At 44.8% G+C, this 22689-nt stretch overlaps 1 protein-coding gene across 2 annotated transcripts in view; it reads left to right on the plus strand.

Moving 5' to 3' along the window:
• Positions 1-5124, plus strand: part of LOC146857972 (peroxisomal bifunctional enzyme-like) — a 357734-nt gene extending 352610 nt beyond the window's left edge. For both annotated transcript variants that reach the window (XM_085648736.1, XM_085648735.1), the window contains one exon: positions 2923-5124. In XM_085648736.1, coding sequence (XP_085504862.1) covers positions 2923-4193 — 1271 coding nt within the window. In that variant the 3' untranslated portion in view covers positions 4194-5124. The remainder of the gene's footprint in view (positions 1-2922) is intronic.
• The last annotated feature ends 17565 nt before the right edge of the window (positions 5125-22689 follow it).

Here is a 22689-nt window from a genome sequence, read left to right on the forward strand (position 1 = left end):
CTAAGGCTAAAGCATCTGCTTTACACAACTAAGTAATATAAAGCAAGCATTCCAGCATACTGTTAGAAGCTGTCCGCCAGTTCCGCGGGAAGAGGTTTTATCTTTACTGTGAATGGGGCTTAAACTGGGGAACAGCTTTAGTAGAAGTATCGTAAATGCATGCAGCCAGGGGGGAAATTAACAACAAAAAAAAAGTTCCACACAAAAGGTAATGAACACATTAATTCGGTAATGGGAACTGATAAGAGCCCCCTTTTAAAATATAATAAATGCTGGAGGCAAAATCTAAAAAGAGGCATGTTGCTCAGATGCAAGGTACAAATCATGTGCATATGTCACACTTTTTTCCGTGCTTTTTGATGCTACCTTTTAACACATCTACATGCCATTTGTGCGGTGACATTTTACTCACACTAAGGGAAAGGCATTTTACTACAGTGTGTTTAAAGGAAATGACGCATTTTAGACAATGTTATAAGTTGTAGTATTGTTCAGATAAGACGTCAGGGATGCATTGTGGACTGGCAGACATGACTCCACCAAAAAGGTTGCACCGAACGTGGGCTCATAAGAGTTATGCTCAAACCCTCCTGCGCTGATAACTCCACATGGTGGATAGGCGTGCATGAGAGGCAACAGGTTCAGATGGCAGGAGGTTGGTGTGTACCATCAGGGCACTGAGTACCATGTGAAGTAGTGCACATCACAAATAAAGGCTCCTAGCATACATCCTCCATTGTGTTTTTGCTGTACCCATTAACCGATGGAAAAAAAAGCTTTGTTGTACTCAAAGCCACAAGCAGTGGTTGCCTTTACGAGAGTCCATTTTTTCATCTTTCCTGATGGCAAGCTGCAAATGATTATACACACAAAACAAGAACTGGGGGTCTAATAACAGACAACACAAAAGTAATGAAAGAGGTAGATTTTAGTGCATCAAACCAAACTTAGAGCAGAGCATGGATTACCATCAATCTTACTCAAAGGACGGAGCAAATAGTGAGAGAAAAGTAGCTCTCTTGATCTTTTATATCATCTGGTGATCCAACTATTGGCAGAGGTATGTCTCTTGATCATGGAGACTGCCTCGCTAGTTTGAAGCTCTATTGCTCAATCGGGCTGATGAGTGTTAGCCAAAAACAACCAAATGCAAAAACTGTAATAATCAAGAATAGTAATCCTGTAAAGTGCAGTGCCAAGAAAAGAAAACAGTGAGGGCTAAAAAAGGTTGTGTAGAGAGAATAAGCCTAAATATTCCATTTACTCTGCACACCTTGATTTAAAGAGTGTAACAAAGTTATAGCAGTGCTTACAAGTGGCTGCTATATGAGGGTCAACATGTTTCAGCCATCCGGGTATACTACCCACGGCTTTCTTCAGGACCTATGTTTCTCTAAAGCATGCTACTGCAACTAATTAATACTCTTCCAAACGTGAAAAGTGCCCACACATATACAACATATGTGAAATTAAACAAGATTGAAATGAATACGACCTCAATCAATCCTAATCCTCTGGATCGCAGGGTACAATCATCACCCCACGCGATCTGGGATTGTACCTCACCTACCCTGGAACCTGGCTCGGGTGTAGGAGGCCCCGCTCTGTCCGTCGTTGCCCCAGAAATATCCGAGCAGGGTGGGAGGCCGCAAATTATGGCATGGAGTAATTTGTTGTACTTTATTTTTCATTCCATTGCCGAAAAGCTCAAGAACTTAACAAAAATGATAAGACTGTGGTGTTCAAGATTCATGGGGCGTTGCAGGCCGAATGTCACAACCTCATTGAAGGTAGAACAGCCAAAATGCTGCTGCCAGACTTCTCACTGACCTGAAAGCAAGGGAGGGTGAAATGAATACCCAAAATGCCTCCACTGGTTTCATTAGAGTCAAAGTGATTCTCTTTTCCACCTAGAAGTGTGTAAAATAGGCATACCTGCCTATATGACACCCCCTTCCTCTGGCACACCTGTAAATTAGGCTGGGCACATACGCTTTGCAATCGTGTGCTCCACATATGTTTGACTGGAGGAATTGTGAATAATTCTTTACATCAAGATTGTGGGCCCACTTCACAAGTTAAGTTCCAAGATTTTGGAGGAGATCTCTGCTTCCACTTTGACATAATTTTCTGACTATTCACAGAAGGAAGGCTGGGAGGCTGTGCCAGGCACAGGTTTCCAGTTGGACGTTGGGAATGTCATGTGACATTCTCCTCAGGATCCTATTCCTGCTGTGCAGAGTTCTCCATAGCAAAGAACTGCACTCATGGCAGAAGTCTTCACATGCATAAATTGACATTGCCCTGACTGATAATTAATTTAAGAGCTGTTTTAACACATGGCGCGGATAACACTACTTACAAAGCCTTTATCACTACTATAGCCACCCATTGATTAGTCATCTGTATTATTTTGTGATAAAAGTTGTTAGTGAAGCATATGGCAAAATGTTGCAATTGACAAGATATTTGCCTATTATGTGGCTCAGTTCAAGTGTAAACCCAACAATCACAGTAAAATAGTCATGCCATCTACAGTGTTTCATCAGGTTACACTGAAGCATACGTTTGCCCACTAATTAGGATCCAGATTCTTTAGTTAGGTTTTGTTTGTTTTCCGTTCTTTTAGTAGAATGGATTTGCACTTATGATGCAATTCCTTGTTCTGTGAACGCGTAGGAATCCTTGCTTCCATCTTAGTGTTAGTAAAATGTGTCCTATGGCCCTCTGAACATCAACGATCAATGGAATGAAACACTTCAAGGGAATAATAGTGCTTGGAGGTGTGTAAACCTTTTCACATTCTTTCCGCATATTTGTTTACTATGGTTACTTGGATGTATAAATCCCAGCACATGCACCTCATTTTATGTATGGTTTCTCATGGTATCCTTTAACATTAAGCCATTCCCTTTTTTGTAGGCCTGGGAACTATGGGCAGAGGAATTGCTGTTAGCCTGGCAAAGGCTCAAATTCAAGTAATTGCTGTTGAAGAAGATGAACAACAGCTTGAGAATGGAAGCAAAGCTGTGACAGCCATCCTGGAGCGTGAGATTTTGAAAAAGCAACACCTTGGACTTGGAGACAAGTCAAGTAGCTTTGGCTCTATTACATTCACATTGGACTTTAATGCATTGAAAAATGCTGACTTAGTTATTGAAGCAGTATATGAGAACATGGCATTGAAGAAAGAAATATTCCGACGGTTGTCATCAATTTGTAAGCCAGGGACATTCTTATGTACAAATACCTCAGGGTTAGATATTGATGTAATTGCGTCTGTCACCGACAGACCCGATCTTGTAATTGGCACACACTTTTTCTCCCCAGCGCATGTGATGAAACTATTAGAAGTTGTACGTGGCTATCATTCATCTTCCACTACCATTTCCACAGTCATGAACCTAGCAAAAGTTTTAAGCAAAGTAGCAGTAGTTGTTGGTAATTGCCCATTATTTGTAGGTAATCGATTAATGGTACTATACGTTCAGCAGTCTGTTTTCCTCTTGGAAAATGGTTGCACTCCAGAGGAAGTTGATCAAGTGCTCGAAGAATTTGGCATTGTTATGGGTCCCTTTCGGATGTCCGATCTTGCAGGCCTTGATGTAGGCTGGCGGTCTCGTATGGAGCATGGTCTGACTGGACCAAAGTTAGTGATTGGAGCACCGGTCCGTCAGCGTGAAGGAAAAAGGTACAGCCCTCTACCCGATATTCTATGTGAGAAAGGAAGGTTTGGACAGAAAACTGGCCGAGGCTGGTACCAGTATGAAAAAGTAGGTGGCAGGAATGCAGTGCCTGATCCATGGGTTCACAATTTTTTACATGAATACAGAAGAGCTCATGCAATCAAGCAGAAGAATATGAGCCAAGGTGAAATTTTGGAGTGGTGTCTATACCCTCTCATCAATGAGGGCTTTAAGGTGTTAGAGGATGGAATAGCTTCAGGGCCCGAAGACATTGATGTTATCTACAACAATGGTTATGGGTGGCCCAGGCATATGGGTGGTCCCATGTTCTATGCTTCAATGATTGGTTTGCCCAGAGTACTTGTTAAACTGGAAGAATTGTATGAAAACAACCCTGACATCCCTAGCTTGAAGCCAAGTAGTTTTTTGAAGGAACTTGTAAAAAGAGGAAGTCCCCCGTTGAAAGAATGGAGATCACAACTTGGGTATCAGAACAGCAGGCTGTGAGTTGTTAATATGCTTATACTGTTAGAATGCTCACCTGGTGTTAACCTAAATCAAAATATTACATTTTTGTAAACATTAATTCTTCTACCACTATATTCTTGTCCTCTGATTAATTTCTCTAAAGCACAGTAGGCACATGGTCATTGTGATTTATAATTGATGAAGGCAAATGTAAATATACTGTAAATATTAAGGAATAATCCTTTTGAAGTTTGATGTGGCCTCTAATTCTTTACTTTAACATGGAGTATCATGTAGACTTGAATTGCACGTGTTGCCATTCATTGATGGATATCAGATGAGTTATCACCAATCATCGCAAGTGACAAAGTTCAAGCTGCTTTTTTATGATGGGAAATCCTGAATCTATTAGTCAAAATTTCTCCACATGTACATTTGGCTGTAGTTTCTTTATACAGTTAAATTAAAACTAATATACATGGCCTGTTCCCAGTCTCTGGAAATCAATCATATATTATATTCGAGTATATTTGCCATTAGGTGCAGACTGACATATGTTTGTGCAAACTATCGTGGTCAAGAATAAAGAATTGCTCCTGACTTATTTACTCTTTAACACGTTTTGTTTAAACAATTTTCAAAAGATTCGAGAAGGCCTACGGAGTTTGTAAGCTATAATCAAGCATATATTTGAAAAGAAAATATAAGTTTGAAAAAACAAAGAAGCAAAATAAAATTGTAATTATCAGGAAAAAATATAAATAAAAACAATTTTATATAAAGAGGTTGTTTATATCTCTATCAAGCGGAGTATCAGGCTAAAATCAATATCTGACTGCTTAAAGGTTCTAGCTAATACTGTATCATTGTTTTGCTTTTTTAATGAGCCAGACATGCTCTGAATAAGGGGGAAGGGGTGCCGGGTCCTCTGGAAATAAAGGTGTCATCTCGCAATGACATTAATGAGTTTGCGTAGTAGTCCTTTAGTATTACTTCACATTCCCATAAATGCAATTCGCAAAGGTACCGGTGTAAATCTTCACCTCTACTGGTCCTATCTCGTATGTGCAGAGTTCTCCGTAAATAGTGCATAAAAGTAGGCATTCATAGTTGGAACATTAATTCACTCTTGTAGCATAATTTTCCTGTCCTCCTAATAATGTGCTAAACATAGTAGATGCATGATCATTGCAATTTATAATTGATTAACACAAATGTAAATGTTTTGTAAATACACTCAACACAACTATAGCTGATGTTTGGCTCTAATGAGAGGAGGAGTGTGGGAGCACACTGCCTCACATCCCAGCACTAAATTTGTCACATGAGTCCATGATCACACTTAATTCAGTAGTAGTCTTTACTCTTACACCCTTACTGGTGCAACCTGTGCTGTGCGACTCTAGGCACGTGTGTCTGGATTCATTCCTTTATCAGTAGTGAGCAATAAACCATTTTGGGGTTCTGGAAATGCTGCCCAGAGTTTTCTCAGGTTGTTGTCTGGCTTTTGACATCTTGTAGCAGAAATGAAATAGGGCATAGCCCATGATTTAGGCGGTATTTATGGGCTTTAATTTGTGATGAAAGTCAGGTGTGTATTAATTTACCCCGGGTGATGCTTGTTTCCCAATTCTTTTCAATGTGTAGTTTTCATAGTATAGGCAAAAGCTCCACCTATGCTATGTGAACTATATTCATACATTTATACTCAGAATACACATATAAAGTTACTTATAGTATACCTAAGGTGGTATTTTGTATTTATACGCGGCCAGACCCTCTCATGCAAGAGGGTGGGAGATACATCTACTGCTAGGCACAATTCTCAGCCCAGAGATCCAGAATTGCATCTCTGAAGAGATTTACACCAAGGTGTAGTTGGAAATCTACATGTGTGGATATATTTGCCCATAGCTTTATTTTTTGTGAATTGAACCTAGGATATTATTTTTATATTTTCTGAGTTGTAAAATTTTGGAATTTATTAAGGACGCGGTAACATAGAAATATCTGAATGTTTTCCATTGTTAAGTGTACTTCACACACAATATTAATAGCATGCTTTTCAGGAATGACCCTAAAAGGTCAAAATGAGACTCTGTGGCCACTGGAGAAAGTGCAATATTTCTTGTCACTCCAGAATTACTTGTTTGATGCCCACTTTCTAATTTCAATTTGTTAAACCCTCTAATTCCACTAGGTGTTAAACCAGTTGAAAGTGTAAGAAAGTCACATGCAATAATTGCTCTACAAATGCATTGATTGCAATACCTTTGCTAACTAACTGCCAAGGAAACATTTAACATTTGACAAAACAAAAGTTGCAATAACTTGTTAAAACCTCTTGAGGTTGTTCTTGTTTGAAATATCCCATTTCAATGGGCACCTGACATATAACAACAACCTACATCTGTGTTATATAGACTTGTATTGAGCATATAACAAGATTTAGATCATCAGCCTTATCAGGTGAGCACTTGAGGCAACCAGCAAATACTAACTTGTTAAAGTTCCTGATCTTGTCTGGTGTATAGTAAACTTAGCTGGAGATTAATACTTGTGTTTTTAAGTTCTTAAGGCATTTGCAAATGTCTTGTCTGAAGAGGATTTTTCATCGGAGCAGTTCCATTGAGGTTGATTATGACAATTTTACTGTTTGGATTACTTTGACCTTGGAAATGGTTCTGCTAGTGTCCGTTTCCCATTCTTGCTGTTCTTATCCTTCTGCTCCTTAGTATATTTCTTCAGTAAATTAGTTTGTTAAAGGCTCCGCATAAGTGGCGAGCTCAATATGCTCAAGAGGCTAGTGAAGAATTCTCTTTATCAGATCCAGAATCCATGATTCCTTCTATTTGCAACTTTGATCTGTTAACTTGTGAGTAACTAAGTGAGTTGGTAAATAGTATTTTTTTGGGATCTCCTCTTGACCCTATTGTCCTTCTGATATGGTGGTCTGGTGTAGTGCCAGATGCTTTGAAAAAATCAATGTTTATTTTGTTGCTGAAAACACAACTCTGTATGAGCACCTGCTGACATTGCTCACTCTTACTGTTTCCAATCACAATACTGGAAAAGTCTTATCAAAAGGCAGCTTTCTAGATTTATGGAGCTGCATAGTGTTAGACCAAGCTCAGTCAGACTTTGATTTTTATTTTGGATGATCTGAGAACCGTAGCAGACCGAGGCCAGTTGTAGCCTAAATGTTGCTAGATTTATCCGCAGCATTCAATATAGCTTCTTAAGAGCGACTGCTTGAGAGGTTATCAAAAGCTGGAGTACAAGATATGGCTTTGAATTTGGATTAAGTCTTATCATCATGATAGATGTCAGGCTATCTACATTCCTCTCTTTCACTCGGAATTTAAGACTTTAACGTAGAGAGTTCTCCAGGGCTCCTTTTAAGGCCCAGCTCCTTTGTGACTTTTGCATATGCTAGACCAATTAATTCCTATGTTTGGTTTTAAATGTATGAACTGTGCGGGCAACACACTGATTTTAATCTGTCTAGAGAATTCTATAGTTATTATGGGGATCAGACTTAATCCAATTCAAAGCCAGATCTTATACTCCAGCTTTCGACAAACTCACAAGCAGCTGCTCATAAGAAACTGTGTTGAATGTTGATGATAAATCTTGCTTATACAGCTCAAGAATGCTTGTGGCAGCTAGCTGGTTGGCAGATAACTCTTTAAAAGTCATCCTTGTTAAGACTGAGGATTTGATTCTATCTTGATGTGACTCTCTACAGGCTGTTCCCCAGGGGTTTCTGACCCACTTCATTCGGTTCTGTTCCAGTTCTGGTCCCTGAGGTCCAAAACATTTGTTTTGAGTTTGATTCGGACCTCTTATTAAACAGTCAGGTTAATCAATTGTCGGCCATCTTGTTCTCGTCCATAAGACTATTTCAACAAAAGGTTTCCGGGGCTGGGTCATTCTGTAGAAGAGGGAGGCTTCCCTACCTGCTGTGACTACCGGGTGGGTGTAGCGGACAGGACATCGGCAGCCAAGTGCTTTGGAAGAAAGGAGAGTTTCCTAAAAGCAGTAATCAAAAATCCGTCCCTTACACCGAGTCGCTGACCCCGTGCCAGGTGAGTTGATGCGTGGCGGAAATCGTGGTGTCGTACTGACATTTGCTGTGTCCACCAGACCAGGGAGCCGAGCAGTGACCTGGGCAGACAGAGAGAGGCTGAGCCCTGACACTGTGTGGGTCTTGATGCCCCAGCTTTATCATCACTTGGACTCTGGCTCAACTCAAGCCCGGAGCATATTGAACTTGGAATATGATGCTGGTAACAGTAAGACTGGCCAGCAGCTGAAAGGAAGCTGCAAATCTGTGAGCCTGGCTGACTGAACCTACGCCACTTGCTGGTAGGTACTGCGGTTGAAAGTGTTGCTGCGGGAGGAGTAGCCAAGATGGCGATCGGGACGGCAGCGTAGGCTCCCGGCTCCGTGAACCTCCACATCCCGCACAGATATCCTGCATGAGATCCTTAGCCTGCGCTATATGCCCGTGTTGGTGGCTGAGAGCGGCAACCGATCGTGTGATTCTGAAGTTTCTGGCGGCGGTACCGCCGGAGAAATGTCCATTTGAAGTTTGCGGCCTGTGCAACCCTGGAACCGGGACCTCGGGTGGACAACAAGGCCGGGCGGCAGTTCAACAACAGCGGCCATTGGTGACTGGGTGGAGTCGGAGTACCGGAGCGGTGCGAATATTGGCCTGAATTTCGCTGTGGTCATTCCTACCACTGAGCGTAGCGGAACGAGTGCATGCCCGGGGTGGCAATTCCAGGATTCTCCGGTAATTGCCTGAGCCTTCGCCGGTGAGCTGCCCGGACGCTGCCCGTAACGCGTCCCGATTTCCGCGGGCTGCTCCCGGATTTTCGCGGGCGCTGGTCCGTGGTGGGGATGACTGTTACCTGTGGCCACACACTGGATATATATTTTTGTCTGCCCCCGGAACCCTGTTTCCAGTGACATGGAACTTGATGCGCCTGTGCCTGAGTCCCGGTCCCAATCTGGGATGAACCTACCCGGCGGCCATCTTGCTAGGATGGAGTCTATCATCCTGTACACTGGGTCTCCGCAAGATTGGGAGTGTGTGCCTAAGAGGAGCGTAGCGGAGCGGGCGCCGGGAGCTGGGCTGGGGTACGGTGACCTTCTCGAAGCTCTCGGTGCCCTTCATTCCACCCTGGTTCACGGCGCCTCGGTATTGGGGAGAAAGCTTGATAGTGTTGCTTCAGCGTCGGAACAGTTGCGATCTGCCTGTCCCCAGGCACACAGGGACTTGTCACACTTCACACAGGAGGACAGTGTCGTGGCCGCCCCTGTGAATAGGGGAAAGCTGGAAACTTCGGACAATGTGCCAACGTGTGATCGGCTGGCTGTGGGTCCGGTCTGTTCCGGAGGTTTTGGATTTGAGCGGGGGGTGGTGGCTTTGTCCCACGCGCAGCCTCCGGCGACCCAGGCAATATTCCAGCAACAGTCGCCTGCTCTGGCTGATTCCGCCTTCCTGGACCTTGTGTGCAGTACAGACCCTGGGGCAGTACTGGGAAAGATGGTCCTCCATAATGTTGACTGTGTTGGTGTTCAGAGACGTCCACCCTACATGTCAATCAATCAATCAGTGACACTTATAAAGCGCGCTACATACCCGTAGGGTCTCAAGGCGCTGGGGGGGGGGGGGGGGGGGGGTGCCGCTACTGCTCGAACAGCCAGGTTTTCAGCTTCTTCCTGAAGGAGAGGTGGTCTTGGGTCAGGCGCAGGTCGGTCGGGAGGGAGTTCCAGGTCTTGGCGGCCAGGTAGGAGAAGGACCTTCCTCCTGTAGTCGCTCTTCGGATGCGGGGGACGGCGGCGAGGGCGTGGTTGGCTGATCGGAGGTGGCGTTTGGGAGCGTAGAAGTTGACTCGGCTGTTGAGGTAGCTCGGGCCTTGGTCGTGTAGGGCTTTGTGTGCGTGGGTGAGGAGGCGGAAGGTGATTCTTTTGTTGATGGGGAGCCAGTGAAGGTCTCTCAGATGTCCGGAGATGTGGCTGGTTCGTGGGATGTCGAGGATGAGTCTGGCTGAGGCGTTCTGGATCCGCTGGAGTCTCTTCTGGAGCTTGGCGGTGGTACCGGCATAGAGGGCGTTGCCGTAGTCCAGTCGGCTGGTGACGAGGGCCTGGGTGACGGTCTTCCTGGTCTCGGTGGGGATCCACCAGAAGATCTTCCGTAGCATGCGTAGGATGTTGAAGCACGCCGAGGAGACGTTGTTGACTTGCCTGGTCATGGAGAGGGAGGAGTCCAGGATGAAGCCCAGGTTTCGTGCATGGTCTGTCGGTTTGGGTGCGGTGCCCAGGGCGGGAGGCCACCAGGAGTCGTCCCAGGCGGAGGGTGAGGAGCCCAGGATGAGGACCTCCGTCTTGTCCGAGTTCAGTTTCAGGCGGCTGGTCGTCATCCACTCGGCTACCTCTTTCATCCCTTCGTGCAGGTTGGCTCTGGCGGCGGCGGGGTCGTTGGTCAGGGAGAGGATCAGCTGGGTGTCGTCGGCGTAGGAGATTATGCTGAGGTTGTGTTTGCGTACGATGGCCGCAAGGGGGCTCATGTAGACGTTGAAGAGGGTGGGGCTCAGAGATGATCCTTGGGGGACGCCGCAGATGACTTCGGAGGCCTCTGACTTGTACGGTGGTAGGCGGACTCTCTGTGTGTGTCGCTTCCTGGTCTTTTTTGGACGCTCCTCTTCCTCGTAACATTGGACATGGCACTGGGTCGATGGGTATGCATGGGTGGATTCGCAAAGAGTGGCCAAGGATAAGGCTGATCCTTCAGAGGTTGTCATCTAACAGGCGGGCGGGCACAGGGGTTGCGTGCTCTCACGACATAACTAATAGTGTAATAGGTGCATAATGCTCCCCTTTTTTCTTTGACATGGTCGATTTTGTGTTTGTTTACTGTTTGCTTTGGGGAGGAACATATTGTGCGGGAGGGAGAAGCCGGGGGCATGTTTTGAAGGCCCTCCTCCAGTTTATTAATACTCTCTTTACTCCCCCGTCTGGTGGGGTTTCCTTTCTTACTCCATTTTCTCTGTTTCTTCTATATTTCGGGTCTGGTTCCGGGGCGACAGGCACACTGCTGGGGGGGGGGGCCATACTCATTTGCAGAGGTGCAGGGTGGGGGATTGGGGGAGGGGATTCTTTAGTTTTTTACTTTGTTTCTATGGCCTCCTTTTTCTTCTCTTATTCTTCTTTGTCTTCTTTTCTGGGGTCAGCACGGTAGGTCTCCTTCGCTGCCAATCACTGCTTTTTTATGTGTGCCTCAATTTCCGTGGTGATTTCTGGGTCTTAGGGCAGGGGACTGCAGGCGCAAATGGCCGTGATATTCCTCCACATCCTGAACCTCCTGTTTTAGCGCCATTGCCTGGATAGATTGCTGTTTATTGTTGGCGTTTACTATTCTGCCTGCCATTTTTTGCTGCTGGGAAATTGTTTGGCACCTGATCCTTCTATCCCTTATTATAAAATGAAAACCTTTTGTATCCTGGTCCCTATTTGGGCTGTTCAGTGGCCAAGAGTATGCTAGCATGGAGGATCTGCTCCCCGAGGTGCTGCCTGTGATTAAAATTTGCTTCTGTTACTCTGACTGCTTAGCGGCCGGCCCCGGGGGTTGTAGGCCCATACTTGTCTTTTGTTGAAATGTCAATAAAGGTTTTTACAAAAAAAAAAAAAAAAGAAAGTGTTGCTGCGCGTGGCCTGAGCAGGTGTGGCCCCCGAGGACTCTGAACCTTGCTGGAGATCTTTTTGAGTGCGCCGGCTCTATTCCGTGTTTTACTGCTGCATTGGACCTCTGGAATATGGGGCTGGCTGGCTGAACCTGTACCTCCTGGCTGAGGGGGGTGAGATCGTGAGAGCAGGTGTGGGCCTAGCGACTGTTCATTTCAACACTGATAATATTTTACCCCGTGAGACTCTGCCTTTGTTAATTGAAGCAGTAAACATGCCTGCTGCCCTACAGAGCCTGACTGATTTATCATATTGTATAGACTTTGTGGAGGGTGCTTTACCTGTATTAAAACTACTACTAAGGAGCCCCGCTTCCTGGACCTGGTGACTGCGCTGTGAAGGAGAACTTGAGCCACAAGGAGGATAAGGAGGACTTGAGCCACAATCCATGTGCTTGGAGAGAAGCTGGGGGATTACAAGTCCCATAATCCCCTGGTGTTAAAGCAGCTTATGGTCTGCAGGTGAGTTTTTAGGATGCTGCATGTTCCTGTGCCGGGCGACCGGGGGAGGCTCGTTTGGGCCACCACTCTTGGTTTTTGCCATCTTGCTGCACTGTGAGTTTGTGTGAGGTTTGTGTTAGGTGGTGAAGAACTGATAGTGCTATAAAAGTCTGCTAGAAGCATAGAAGCATGGGGAAACATAAGTGCACAGGGCACCTCATTTAACACCGCCCCCAGCTAAAGTTACTACTATTGATAAGATGCTGCAAGGGGGTATTGGAGTAATACCCATCGAGCTTGAGTTGACTTAACCCCTTGAGTGCCCATGACGAGATAGTCTCGTCATGGGCGCGGTTGCGCTGTGCCCATGACGAGACTATCTCGTTATGAACCCCGCCTGCTAATTCAACGCCCGGCACAGGGCGGGGAAAGGGCGGGGCACACAAGGGGTTAAAGAAGACTTTCTCTAGGTGGCGGTGGCGATTCTTTTCAAGTTGGTGCCTCCTTTCCCCTTTCCAGCCAGGTGTTCTATTTCATATCGGTACCCTAACATAGGTTTAGAGAACATCGTACTCTTTCCCTAGATCATCTCCCCTTCATTTCATATGAACGAGCCTTATAAGGACATAACTCCAAATAAGGACAGAATGCCTTAGAACCGAGACTTCCAGGCCGACACACTGACAAGAGACGCTGAGGCTCCGGCATGCCAGCGCTCCAGCTGACTGTGGTCTGACCATCCCTTGCGGGGTGTTCAACTCAAGTCCAGGACGAAGTACCACATTCTCACTAGTCCGGTAATGGGGTTCGACTAAATCCTAGTGGGATTCTTGGCTATTAGGCTTCTAGGCTCTTAGATTCTAGACTATTTGGCTCTCAGGCTTATTAGCTCTTTCGGACCGACTCACATGCTAGGTACACTCGGGTACATCTAGTCAGGCATCTTAGGAGTACGCACTTTATTTTATAAATATATTTTATATTCATGTATATGTTCATGACTATTGAAAAATGGTAGAGCTGTACTATTTAATTTTTATTCACTGTATTGCTGATTCTATATCTCTGCTACTGTGTTTCAGTTCTAGCAGCACATATATTTTACATGAGAAGAACAACGGTACAATAAATTCTTATTGTAACACGCCCAACTGATTATTCTGTGTATCTTTCTGAGGAAAAACGAGCAAGCACAATTGACTGGGTGGAAAGTAGTATATTGTTTTTACGAGTCTGAGGAATTGGAGTTTGTTGTGTTCTGAGGTTGCCAGAAAACTAATCTCTCTGATAGGCGATTCTAGTGGCACTGCGAGCTAGCTAATGCAAAAACATAGGCTAACATAATCGTCGGGGTTGTAACAGTGTCAGTCTGCCACCAGACCCACAGTTTATCCGTAAACAGCGCAGGTCCCTGCATGAAGGGTATTAAGGAACTAGACTACATGGCGCCCAACGTGTATAGGCACTTATTTAACAGTAGAATCTGAGTAGCTCAGTCGTGTTTATTCTCAGAGACCCTACTTACAAAACCCAGAGACGTCTGGAGTGAGTGGGAAAAAAAACTCCGCCACAGCTGAGTAGGCGAGATATCCTATGTGTTGGCTGTTGGTTATTTAAGCTTGAAGGAAATATTCCCAAAATTGTGCATAAAACCTTTGCATAAAACCTTTCATAACTTCCTTAGACAGTCTGTGTTCTAAACACAATGGTTGAACAAGAGGGAGATTTAAACCATCTACAAGTATTTGTATTTATTTATTAACTGTTCAAATAATTAAAATCTTTACAGTAAAAAACATTCAGCATATAAAAACTAAAACAATGTTGCTAAAAACTTCTGTTTGTCCTTCATGAAATTAAGCTCCCCTCCCCTGTGCCTACACGATTGTCCCTCCCCCGAGTGTATAGTCAATGCCCTGTGGCCTTGCACACTTTCGTAAAACCCCCTTTGAGCCTCGATAGGTGAACAGCTATACAGGATTATGGGCAACGGCTCTTGCGTTTCAATTGGCCCTCACTGGTGTTTGGCGCTGTCTTAGACTGGCGGGCTAGGGTTGTTTTAGGGCCACTAAGCTTACTTCCGACAGATTTGCGGTGTCCTTCACCAGAGTTTTGTTGCTTTCGTTCGCAATTTTTAGGGCAATCCTGAATTGATGGTTGAATTTTGCCAGCCTTGCTAGTGTCGTTGTGTCGGTGGAAAAGAGACACAAAGCTGATGCTTCACTGCAGGACTCTATTCCACTTGTAATGCAGATTGGACGCAGGAATCGCCAGCGGTCATTATTAAGGTTCGGGCAGCAGCATAGGAGATGCAGCCAAGATTCCCTCATATAAGGGATAGTCTGCAATTTGTGGATTCCCCCTTATGGGCCCTTGCTGGATTAAGGTCTGCAATTCCTAATATAGTTAGTCTCAGGTAAAGGATTTTGTTTCGGGCCAATTGGGTGAGTGCATCAATTAGGTAAGGTTGTTCTTTGCCTACTTTGTAGGAGTTATTCAGAGGGTCTAAATGGGAGCTTGAACAAAGAGATTTAGTATCCAAATCAAAGGAGATTTTGCGTACTTGCTGGTTTATGGATCTTTTTCAAGCATTCAGGGGGATGTCCAGCCTTGGTATGCTTTCTTCCTTGATCTTCAGAGTTTTAAGCACATTTCCTAGGCTGATATGCCAGGCCGTGCCTGACCTCTCAAAGATTGTTCTCAGATGGTATTTCAGAGAGTGGGTTGGGGCCCTGAGTATCCTTAAGTATAACTTAATAATCTCCCCCTGGCATTACAGGTCTGGCCTTGCTAGTCCCAGCTCCAGTCTTAGCCTTGTGTTCCTGGCAGACTTTGGAATAAGTAGCACAGATTTATATGCCTTTACTTGGGCTGAGTTAAGGGAGGCATCTAGTCACCCGGGGAAGGCCTGGTGGCCGTAGCTAATAGCTGGTAGTAGTTTCGTTTGCAGGACAGTTAGTATTGGACCAGCAGACGGGCTGATCAAGCGATGGTTTAGTTGTTTTAGTAGGTATATGATCTTGCTGGCCTTGAAGTGCAGTTGTTTCAGGTGGGCCTTCTCCATGGCTCGCTCCATCTGCCAAACTCCTAAATAATTATTTGAGTCCACCGTATTGATTTGCAGGTTTCCCATTTGCCATTGTGTGTGCTTCTTCCGATGATAAGTCCCAAAAATGACCACCTTGGGTTTTACTTGATTGACTGTCAGGTTGTTGGTATTGTTGAAACAGTTTAATGCATTTAGGGCTCTTTGTAGGCCCACCCTTGTGTGGTCCAATATGGTTGTTTTATCAGCGCATTGTAGCACCGACAACTTCACGCTTCCTAGTCTGGGAACTATTAGACTTGCTCCTTTTAGGGCCTCCCCCAGGTCTGCTGTGTATAAATTGAAAAGGATGGGGGCCAGCACGCATCCTTGCTTCAACCCATTCTCCGTGTTTATTTTTGGGGACACTGTGCGGCCACTGGTTTTAACCCTCACCCAAGTGTCTTCATAGAGTAATCTGATTGCCTTCAAGAGGTTTGGTGGAATGCCCTAGTTTTCAAGCTTCCACCATAATCTTTTGCGGACCACTTTATCAAAGGCTGTGCTGTATTCCACAAAACAGCAGAAAAGTGGAAGATGATTCTTTAAGGTTGCCTGAGATGATAAATAGGTCGGTGCCAATACGTTGTCCAAGGTTGATGACTGTGACCTAAAGCCGGTCTGTTAGAAGGGAATTATGCTCTTCTCTTCGGCCCACTTCTCCAGGTCCTTCAGTAGAAGGCGAGCATATGCCTTCGCTTCCATGTCATGCAGGGCTATAAGCCTGTAGTTTGATGGCTTGAGTCGGTCCCCCTTTTTGAAAATGGGTACCAATATTGAGCGCTTCCAGGAGTCAGGGGTTATAGCTGTCAAGAAGGTGTAGTTGAGCGGGGTTAGGGTAGCTACCCAGAAATCGGGGGCCGTTTTCAAGACCGGTGCTGAGATCCCATTGGGCCCTGACGCCCCGTCTTTCTTCATGATCTTAATAGTCTTAGTGACCATTTGAGGGTTTGTCCATAGTGCAGGAGTACAGTGTGGTACATAATGGGATCTAGTTTCCGTTGGCGAGCTGCCAACGCTGATGGTCATGTCACTTTGCTTTGCACTGGCTAGCCCGACTCGTCCTTCTCTGCGGATGGTCCCCTCTGTGCTGGCCATATTTGTGGATGCGATTGCGTATAGCTGCTTCACGTATATCATCCAGTCTTTTTCGGCTACGCTATTTTCTCTCAGGGCCCCTCGACTGCTCAGCTTGTTTGTGTCCCCATAATTCAGCAAAGTTCTTTTGCTTGAGCAGGGAGAAAACGCTAAGTCATTCCCTTTCCATGTTTGCTTTTTTATGTTCCCATGTTTTTTTCCTTAGGGCTGCCCTCAATGAAGCCACGGATGGGCCCTCTGATAGATCACCCCCTCTTTTCTTTATTACGAGCGCATTTCGCAGGAGTCGTTTGCAGTCTCGTGTGTCTTTGTTTAACTAGGTGCTTCCAGATCTTATTTGCCCATTGGCCTTGGTGCAGTGGGACTGGGGGGTCCCGAATTGTGCTTTGATTTAAACCATCTAGCCCAGGGACTTAATCAGTCTGGTGAGGAAGATGTAGATGTAATACAAATTGCAGCCAAAGTAAGACTAACTCTGACAGTTAAACTCATCAAACATGGGTTATCGCCCAGAGGAGGTGTAGTAATATTTGTGATAGAGGCATACTAAGATTTCAAAACAGAGGTATTCTACTCATGGGTTACATTCCCAGAAGCAGATGCAGTAACAAAAACGTTTCATTATTACACACATGAAGAAGTTCCAGCGGCCTACACTCTGTTTGAGGAGACTGAAATTCCGCTTACCTACCAGGAACACATTTTCTGGTTTAATGGCGTCCTACCCCACACAAGAACAAGAGCAGGTCTAGGTCCTTTAGAAAGACCAGGAGCAACATGGCCGATATTAGCGACCTATGCACCACATCCAGACATTGACACAATGCCAGGTGATGAACTGCTTGTTCAACACAAAGAGTTGATAAAACTCTACAGAAACCTGACACACTTCGTCTGAGGACACTACCAACAGTAATTACACCAAATCCAGCTCCTACACAGAGCTCAGGTACTAAAATTACTCATAAACATTACACGCGGTAATGGGCAAGGTGCCCACAAAACATGAACAAATTCCTTTCTGGGTAGCTCAGAAAATATCCCAGTTAGAAGCAGTATTCCCAAATACAACACCATTTGAAAAACGGAGAATGTTAACAATCTGTTTGCCCATGGGGATTACACCACAGTTGGAGGATTGCACCTCTTGGGGTACAGTCTTTGCTGCCATATATACCAGGACTCATGGTATTCCTTCATTAGCAGTAATACCAGATGTATCAAGACAAATACAAAATGACTGCGGAGCAGAACCTGCCCTAAACTTCGGGATGAAATTATTAAATAACTACGACCAGGTATCAGCCATAATACTAGCTAACATTAAAGGGGAAGCAGCATCAGTGGCAATCTGCCAATGCCTAAGGGAAGTAGGCCCATTATTACAGGGGGCTGAACTACCCAAAATAATTTAAACTGCCTATGCAGAATTAGGCAGGGATAGTTTGGGGGGAAAAGCTTTAAAACCTCAACTACTGGGCAGTCCTGAGAAGGACACTTCTAAGCAGACACCTACTTCTTCTAAAGAGAAGTGGGATAGTAAAAAAAGAAAACTCTAAAGACAAGAGATCTCAGTCCCGAGGTAGGTCTCCTCCACAGGAGCCCTCTGAAAAGAGGCACAACCTTAGGAATAGGGATAATATTAGGAAACCTGAAAGGTATCAGGATACTGATACACGTTCCTCTCGTTTCTTTCAGGGCTCGAAGAAAAGCTCCGAAAGAGAAGGACGGTCAGAAAATAGAGAGGAGTGCACACAGTCCAGAGACAAGCAGCGCGCTCAAGACTTTACTTCTAAAAAAGAAGATAAGCAAAACTCAAAACCTCAATTTAAGAAAAAGAAAGTTGCTGGTCTGAAAATCAGCCATGCCCAGAATTCTGAGGACACAAATTCTGAAAGGGGAATGGGTTCTGACAATACTAGACAGTGCGGCAGAAGTAACAAAAGCTTGCCAGAACCTGAAGGAATTTCTGGTGACAGCGGAGTTGAATGATTACATCACAGTGGAAACACCAGACACCAGGGTGAGCGTCCCACATAAGTTATATGAAATAACACTTCGGATGGAAAAGGTATTTTTTGGAAGAACTTATCATCTGGTTATGATATCCTGTTTGCAGGAAAAGATTGGCCGCCTGCATTCATAATTGATTGCCCCATGGGAGAAAGTATAATTTTTCCTGCAATTTCCAACTACGTTCCCATTCACCTTAAACATACATATGCACAGGAGTGGGCAGTAGCCCAAGCTCCAGCATTGTACAAAAATCACGCTGGGTGGATGAGAATTCAACCTATCACGTGATTCCATTAAAAGTCTCACCTACTGCAAGAAGTTAAAAAACAGATCAGGGAGATCTTAGATCAACTTGAATACCAGGGGTCATTGAAAAATGTACCTCACCAATAAACAATCCCTTGTTTCCCGTCTCTAAACCTGACAATACATATTGTCTAGTTTTAGATTACAGACATTTAAACTCATGCACAAAGACATTTGCTGTCCAAAATGCACATAGTGCCGCATTAATGATTAACATTGTGCGCAAAAAATACAAAACCACACTTGATATCTCAAATGGATTTTTCTGTCAAAATATAGCGCCTGAAAGCATGTATCTGACCGCATTCAGTGCATTGGGGTCCCAGCGACAATTCTGTCCACTAGCACAAGGGTATAAAAACAGCCCCGGTGTATTTTCAGCAAGAGTAACAGAGTTACTTAAAAAATTTGATGAAGAAGCGTTGTCATATGTGGATGATATTTATCTGACAAACGACGACTTAGAGAGGCACTTGACCAAGGTAAGCACCATTATTATGGTATTTGCCACAGAGGGCTACAAATTCCACTTTTAGAAATCGAAAATAGCCCACCTCAATGTCCTATTTTTGGGATATTAGCTGTCAAGTGAAGGCAAATGTCTAACTTTTCAGAAAAGTGTGTGCTGCTCCAGCCTCCAAAATCATTAAAAAATATACAATCAATACTAGCATTCCTAAATTTCGGCAGGACATACATTTTAGGTAATGCACAAAGGGTAAAACCGTTCTATGACTTAATAAAACCTGCCTTTTCAGCCAGAGATTGCACACAAGAACATACTTATATTCTTTGTTTACTCCAGGAAGACCTGATTGCTTCTAAACACTTCCAAACACGTGTAAACATATGGCACTTGGTGATACGAATAATTGTGGGTCAATGTGGGTACACTTATTTGACCTTTAATGAAGGGAAAACAGTACCAATCGCATACAAATCACACCTGTACACAAATGCAGAAATGCGTTTCACTTCAACAGAAAAAATACTGACAGCCGTTCAGACTGCCGTAGCAAGTGAAAGAGCAGTTGCTCAGGGGAATATGCCTGCTTATCCCGCAGTCTTTTTGTCCGCAGGGAATCGCAACGCAGTCGTTACAACCGCGTTGTGATTCCGCATACCATTACTCCGCAAGTCGGAACAACGACTTGCGGAGGGGGAGGCGCTGGATGTTGGAATAGTATAATTTACTATTCCAACTCCAGTCTGTGCGGACAGTAGGGAAGGTGTTGGATTTTACATCCAACACCTTCCCCCCCCCCCCTCCGCAAGTCGTTCTTCCTACTTGCGGAGTGATGGTATGCGGAATCACAACACGGTCATTGTAACGACCGCGTTGTGATTCCCTGCGCACAAAAAGTTTCGTTATAAACATTGTTTACCGCTCAGGGGAAACGCATTATGGTCATAACTCCGGTACCGGCTTTAAAAGCTGTTACAAAGGCTAGCATTTCAAATGCGAAAGTGTTACATCCAAGATGGATACAATGGGCTAATTCTCTTACTGCAAAAGATGTTGAATACAGATGTGATCCAAGTTTAAAAACTCAAGCATTCCTGCAATATGAACAAGAATATCCTCTACCAAATAATCTTGCCTCTAGATCAGTATGAATATATTATTTACACTGACGGATCTGCGCAACCGGCTATAGGAAGTAAGCAGCAATATTTTTCCGCTTGTGCTATTGTTAAAGGTCACATGCATGATGGGAAGTTCAATCCTAGTTGCACAAAGACGCAATCTCTAGGAGACTGCACAGCTCAGTTGGCAGAATTAAAAGCACTGTGACTGGCACTTGTAAATACGGATCGCGAATTCCCTACACTTATCCTGTGTGAATCTTTGTACTGTGTACAGTCGTACAATGAGTACTTACAGCATTGGGAGTAAACGGGTTCAAAGATGCAAAAGGTGGCACAATTAAACATAAAATGCTATGGGAACAGGTAGCAGAGTTGAAAACTGAGCTATCGAGGACTCACGTGATCCATACACTGAGTCAGCAACTTGATGGCGTACATGTTGCAGGGAATTCATTGGCTGATGAAGCCGCAAAGGAGGCTGTTCGCACGGCTTCCGTGGCTGCGCTGACTCGTTCAAAAACGAGAATAAACGGAGATATAATGGTAGCTGTCATCGCATCACGCAAAGGCAGCACAGCAGTACCAAAAAAAATTCCACTAAAATACTCCTACAAGGTAGATGCACAAAACATTCGATATGCTCAGATTCCTGGAGTGGGGGATAGAGGAATACCAAATATGGATTGTAGGCAAGTCTAATACTAGCTCCACACAAGAGTTTGTGCTCTGCGCACACAGGCGTAACAGTGACTATTTATTTACTGAAACAGCGCTATTGGTGGCCAGGGTTATCTGAGCAAACTAAGGGCTACGTCTTGAAATACGACATCTGCTAGCAGATGAAAGGCTCCACCGTTACACGCTCGGCACAGACGCCATTACTAAAGTCATACAAACCTCTTGCATGTGTGTACTTTGACCACTGCGGCCCCTTGCAAATGGACGGGGCTTACAGATATATCTTGGTTGCAGTGGATTCCGGCTCATTCTGGGTATGGCCTCAGAGTTCTGCTGACGCTCGAACTGTTATAAAAGATTTGCGAGTCTTTATCGCTACATATGCAGTTAGCACGTTACACTCTGACCGCGGCCCTGCGTTTAGCTCTCAGGGTTACAAAGAGGCTATGGAAGGAATGGGCGTAGCATTGCGGTTCTCATCTCCGTACCATCCTGAGTGAAAATCAGTTGTGGAGAGAAAAAAACGGGACTTAAAGCAATCTTTAGCAGCTAGGGTATTAGGCAAGGGCGGTAGTTGTGTCGCACACATTTATAGGGTCCAGCGGGCATTAAACAACCAGCCAAGAAACTCTCTAGGAGGTGTCACTCTGTTGGAAAGTGGGTTATTGGTAGAGGCAAATGTAAGCCTGCCACTTGCAATAAGGCCACTAACACATGAAAGGATTCAGCATAGGTCTTAGAAAATTATTCCTATACTCAACGTGGCTGCGAGCAGACAGGCTTTACATTAAAGACAGGTATGTAAAGCATTTAAAAACCCAATTTCAGTAAAAAATTAAGGCACAACACATAATAAAAATCCAACACCAATTTATAAACATAGGAAATATTGTTATCTTTAAGATGACACCAAAACAACAAAAATCCAATGTAGGGAACCGGAGATATTAATTTTCAAAGATTTAATAAAATATGGCACTTAGAAGATTATAGCACCATATTGTGATATCTGCTCGCGATAGACCAGACCAGTGTCAAAGTTTCAGGCCGGGCGCGATAGAGCCCTGAGCGGCTACAGCTCCCGGCAGGTCCCGGTCTCAATTTCTGCCTTCACACTTAGAAACTTTTCTGGAGCTTTTCTTCCCGAGGGCCCTCAAAGCTCCCAGCCAGTCCGGATCCGGTGAGGGTTCGCCGGCTTGACTTGTGACGAGGTCCCGGTCAACTTCCCTGGAGTGGACTTAGAAAATTTCTCAAGATCGCCTCAGCGGGGCAACCCAGGAATCCAGGCCGGTATGCGATGGAAGGCAGGCGACTTGGCTCTCGCGGTTGCTCCCGGTCACCTTTACTTAGAGCAGACTTAGAAACTTTTTGGGAGCTTTTCCTTGCGGGGTCTCTCGATGCTCCTCATGTAGCCAGATCCGGTGAGAGTTCGCCAGCTTCAGTTTTCTTCTAGTCCCGGTCAAACTCTGGAAGTTGGATCCATGGAGCTTTTAGCGGTACAAACCTGGATGGCTTGGCCGGCTCGCGGTTGAAGGCAGGCGGCCTGGCTGACCAGGTTGGGTCGGTCCCT

The sequence above is a fragment of the Triturus cristatus genome, chromosome 3_2, assembly GCF_964204655.1.
Source record: "Triturus cristatus chromosome 3_2, aTriCri1.1, whole genome shotgun sequence".
Taxonomy (NCBI): domain Eukaryota; kingdom Metazoa; phylum Chordata; class Amphibia; order Caudata; family Salamandridae; genus Triturus; species Triturus cristatus.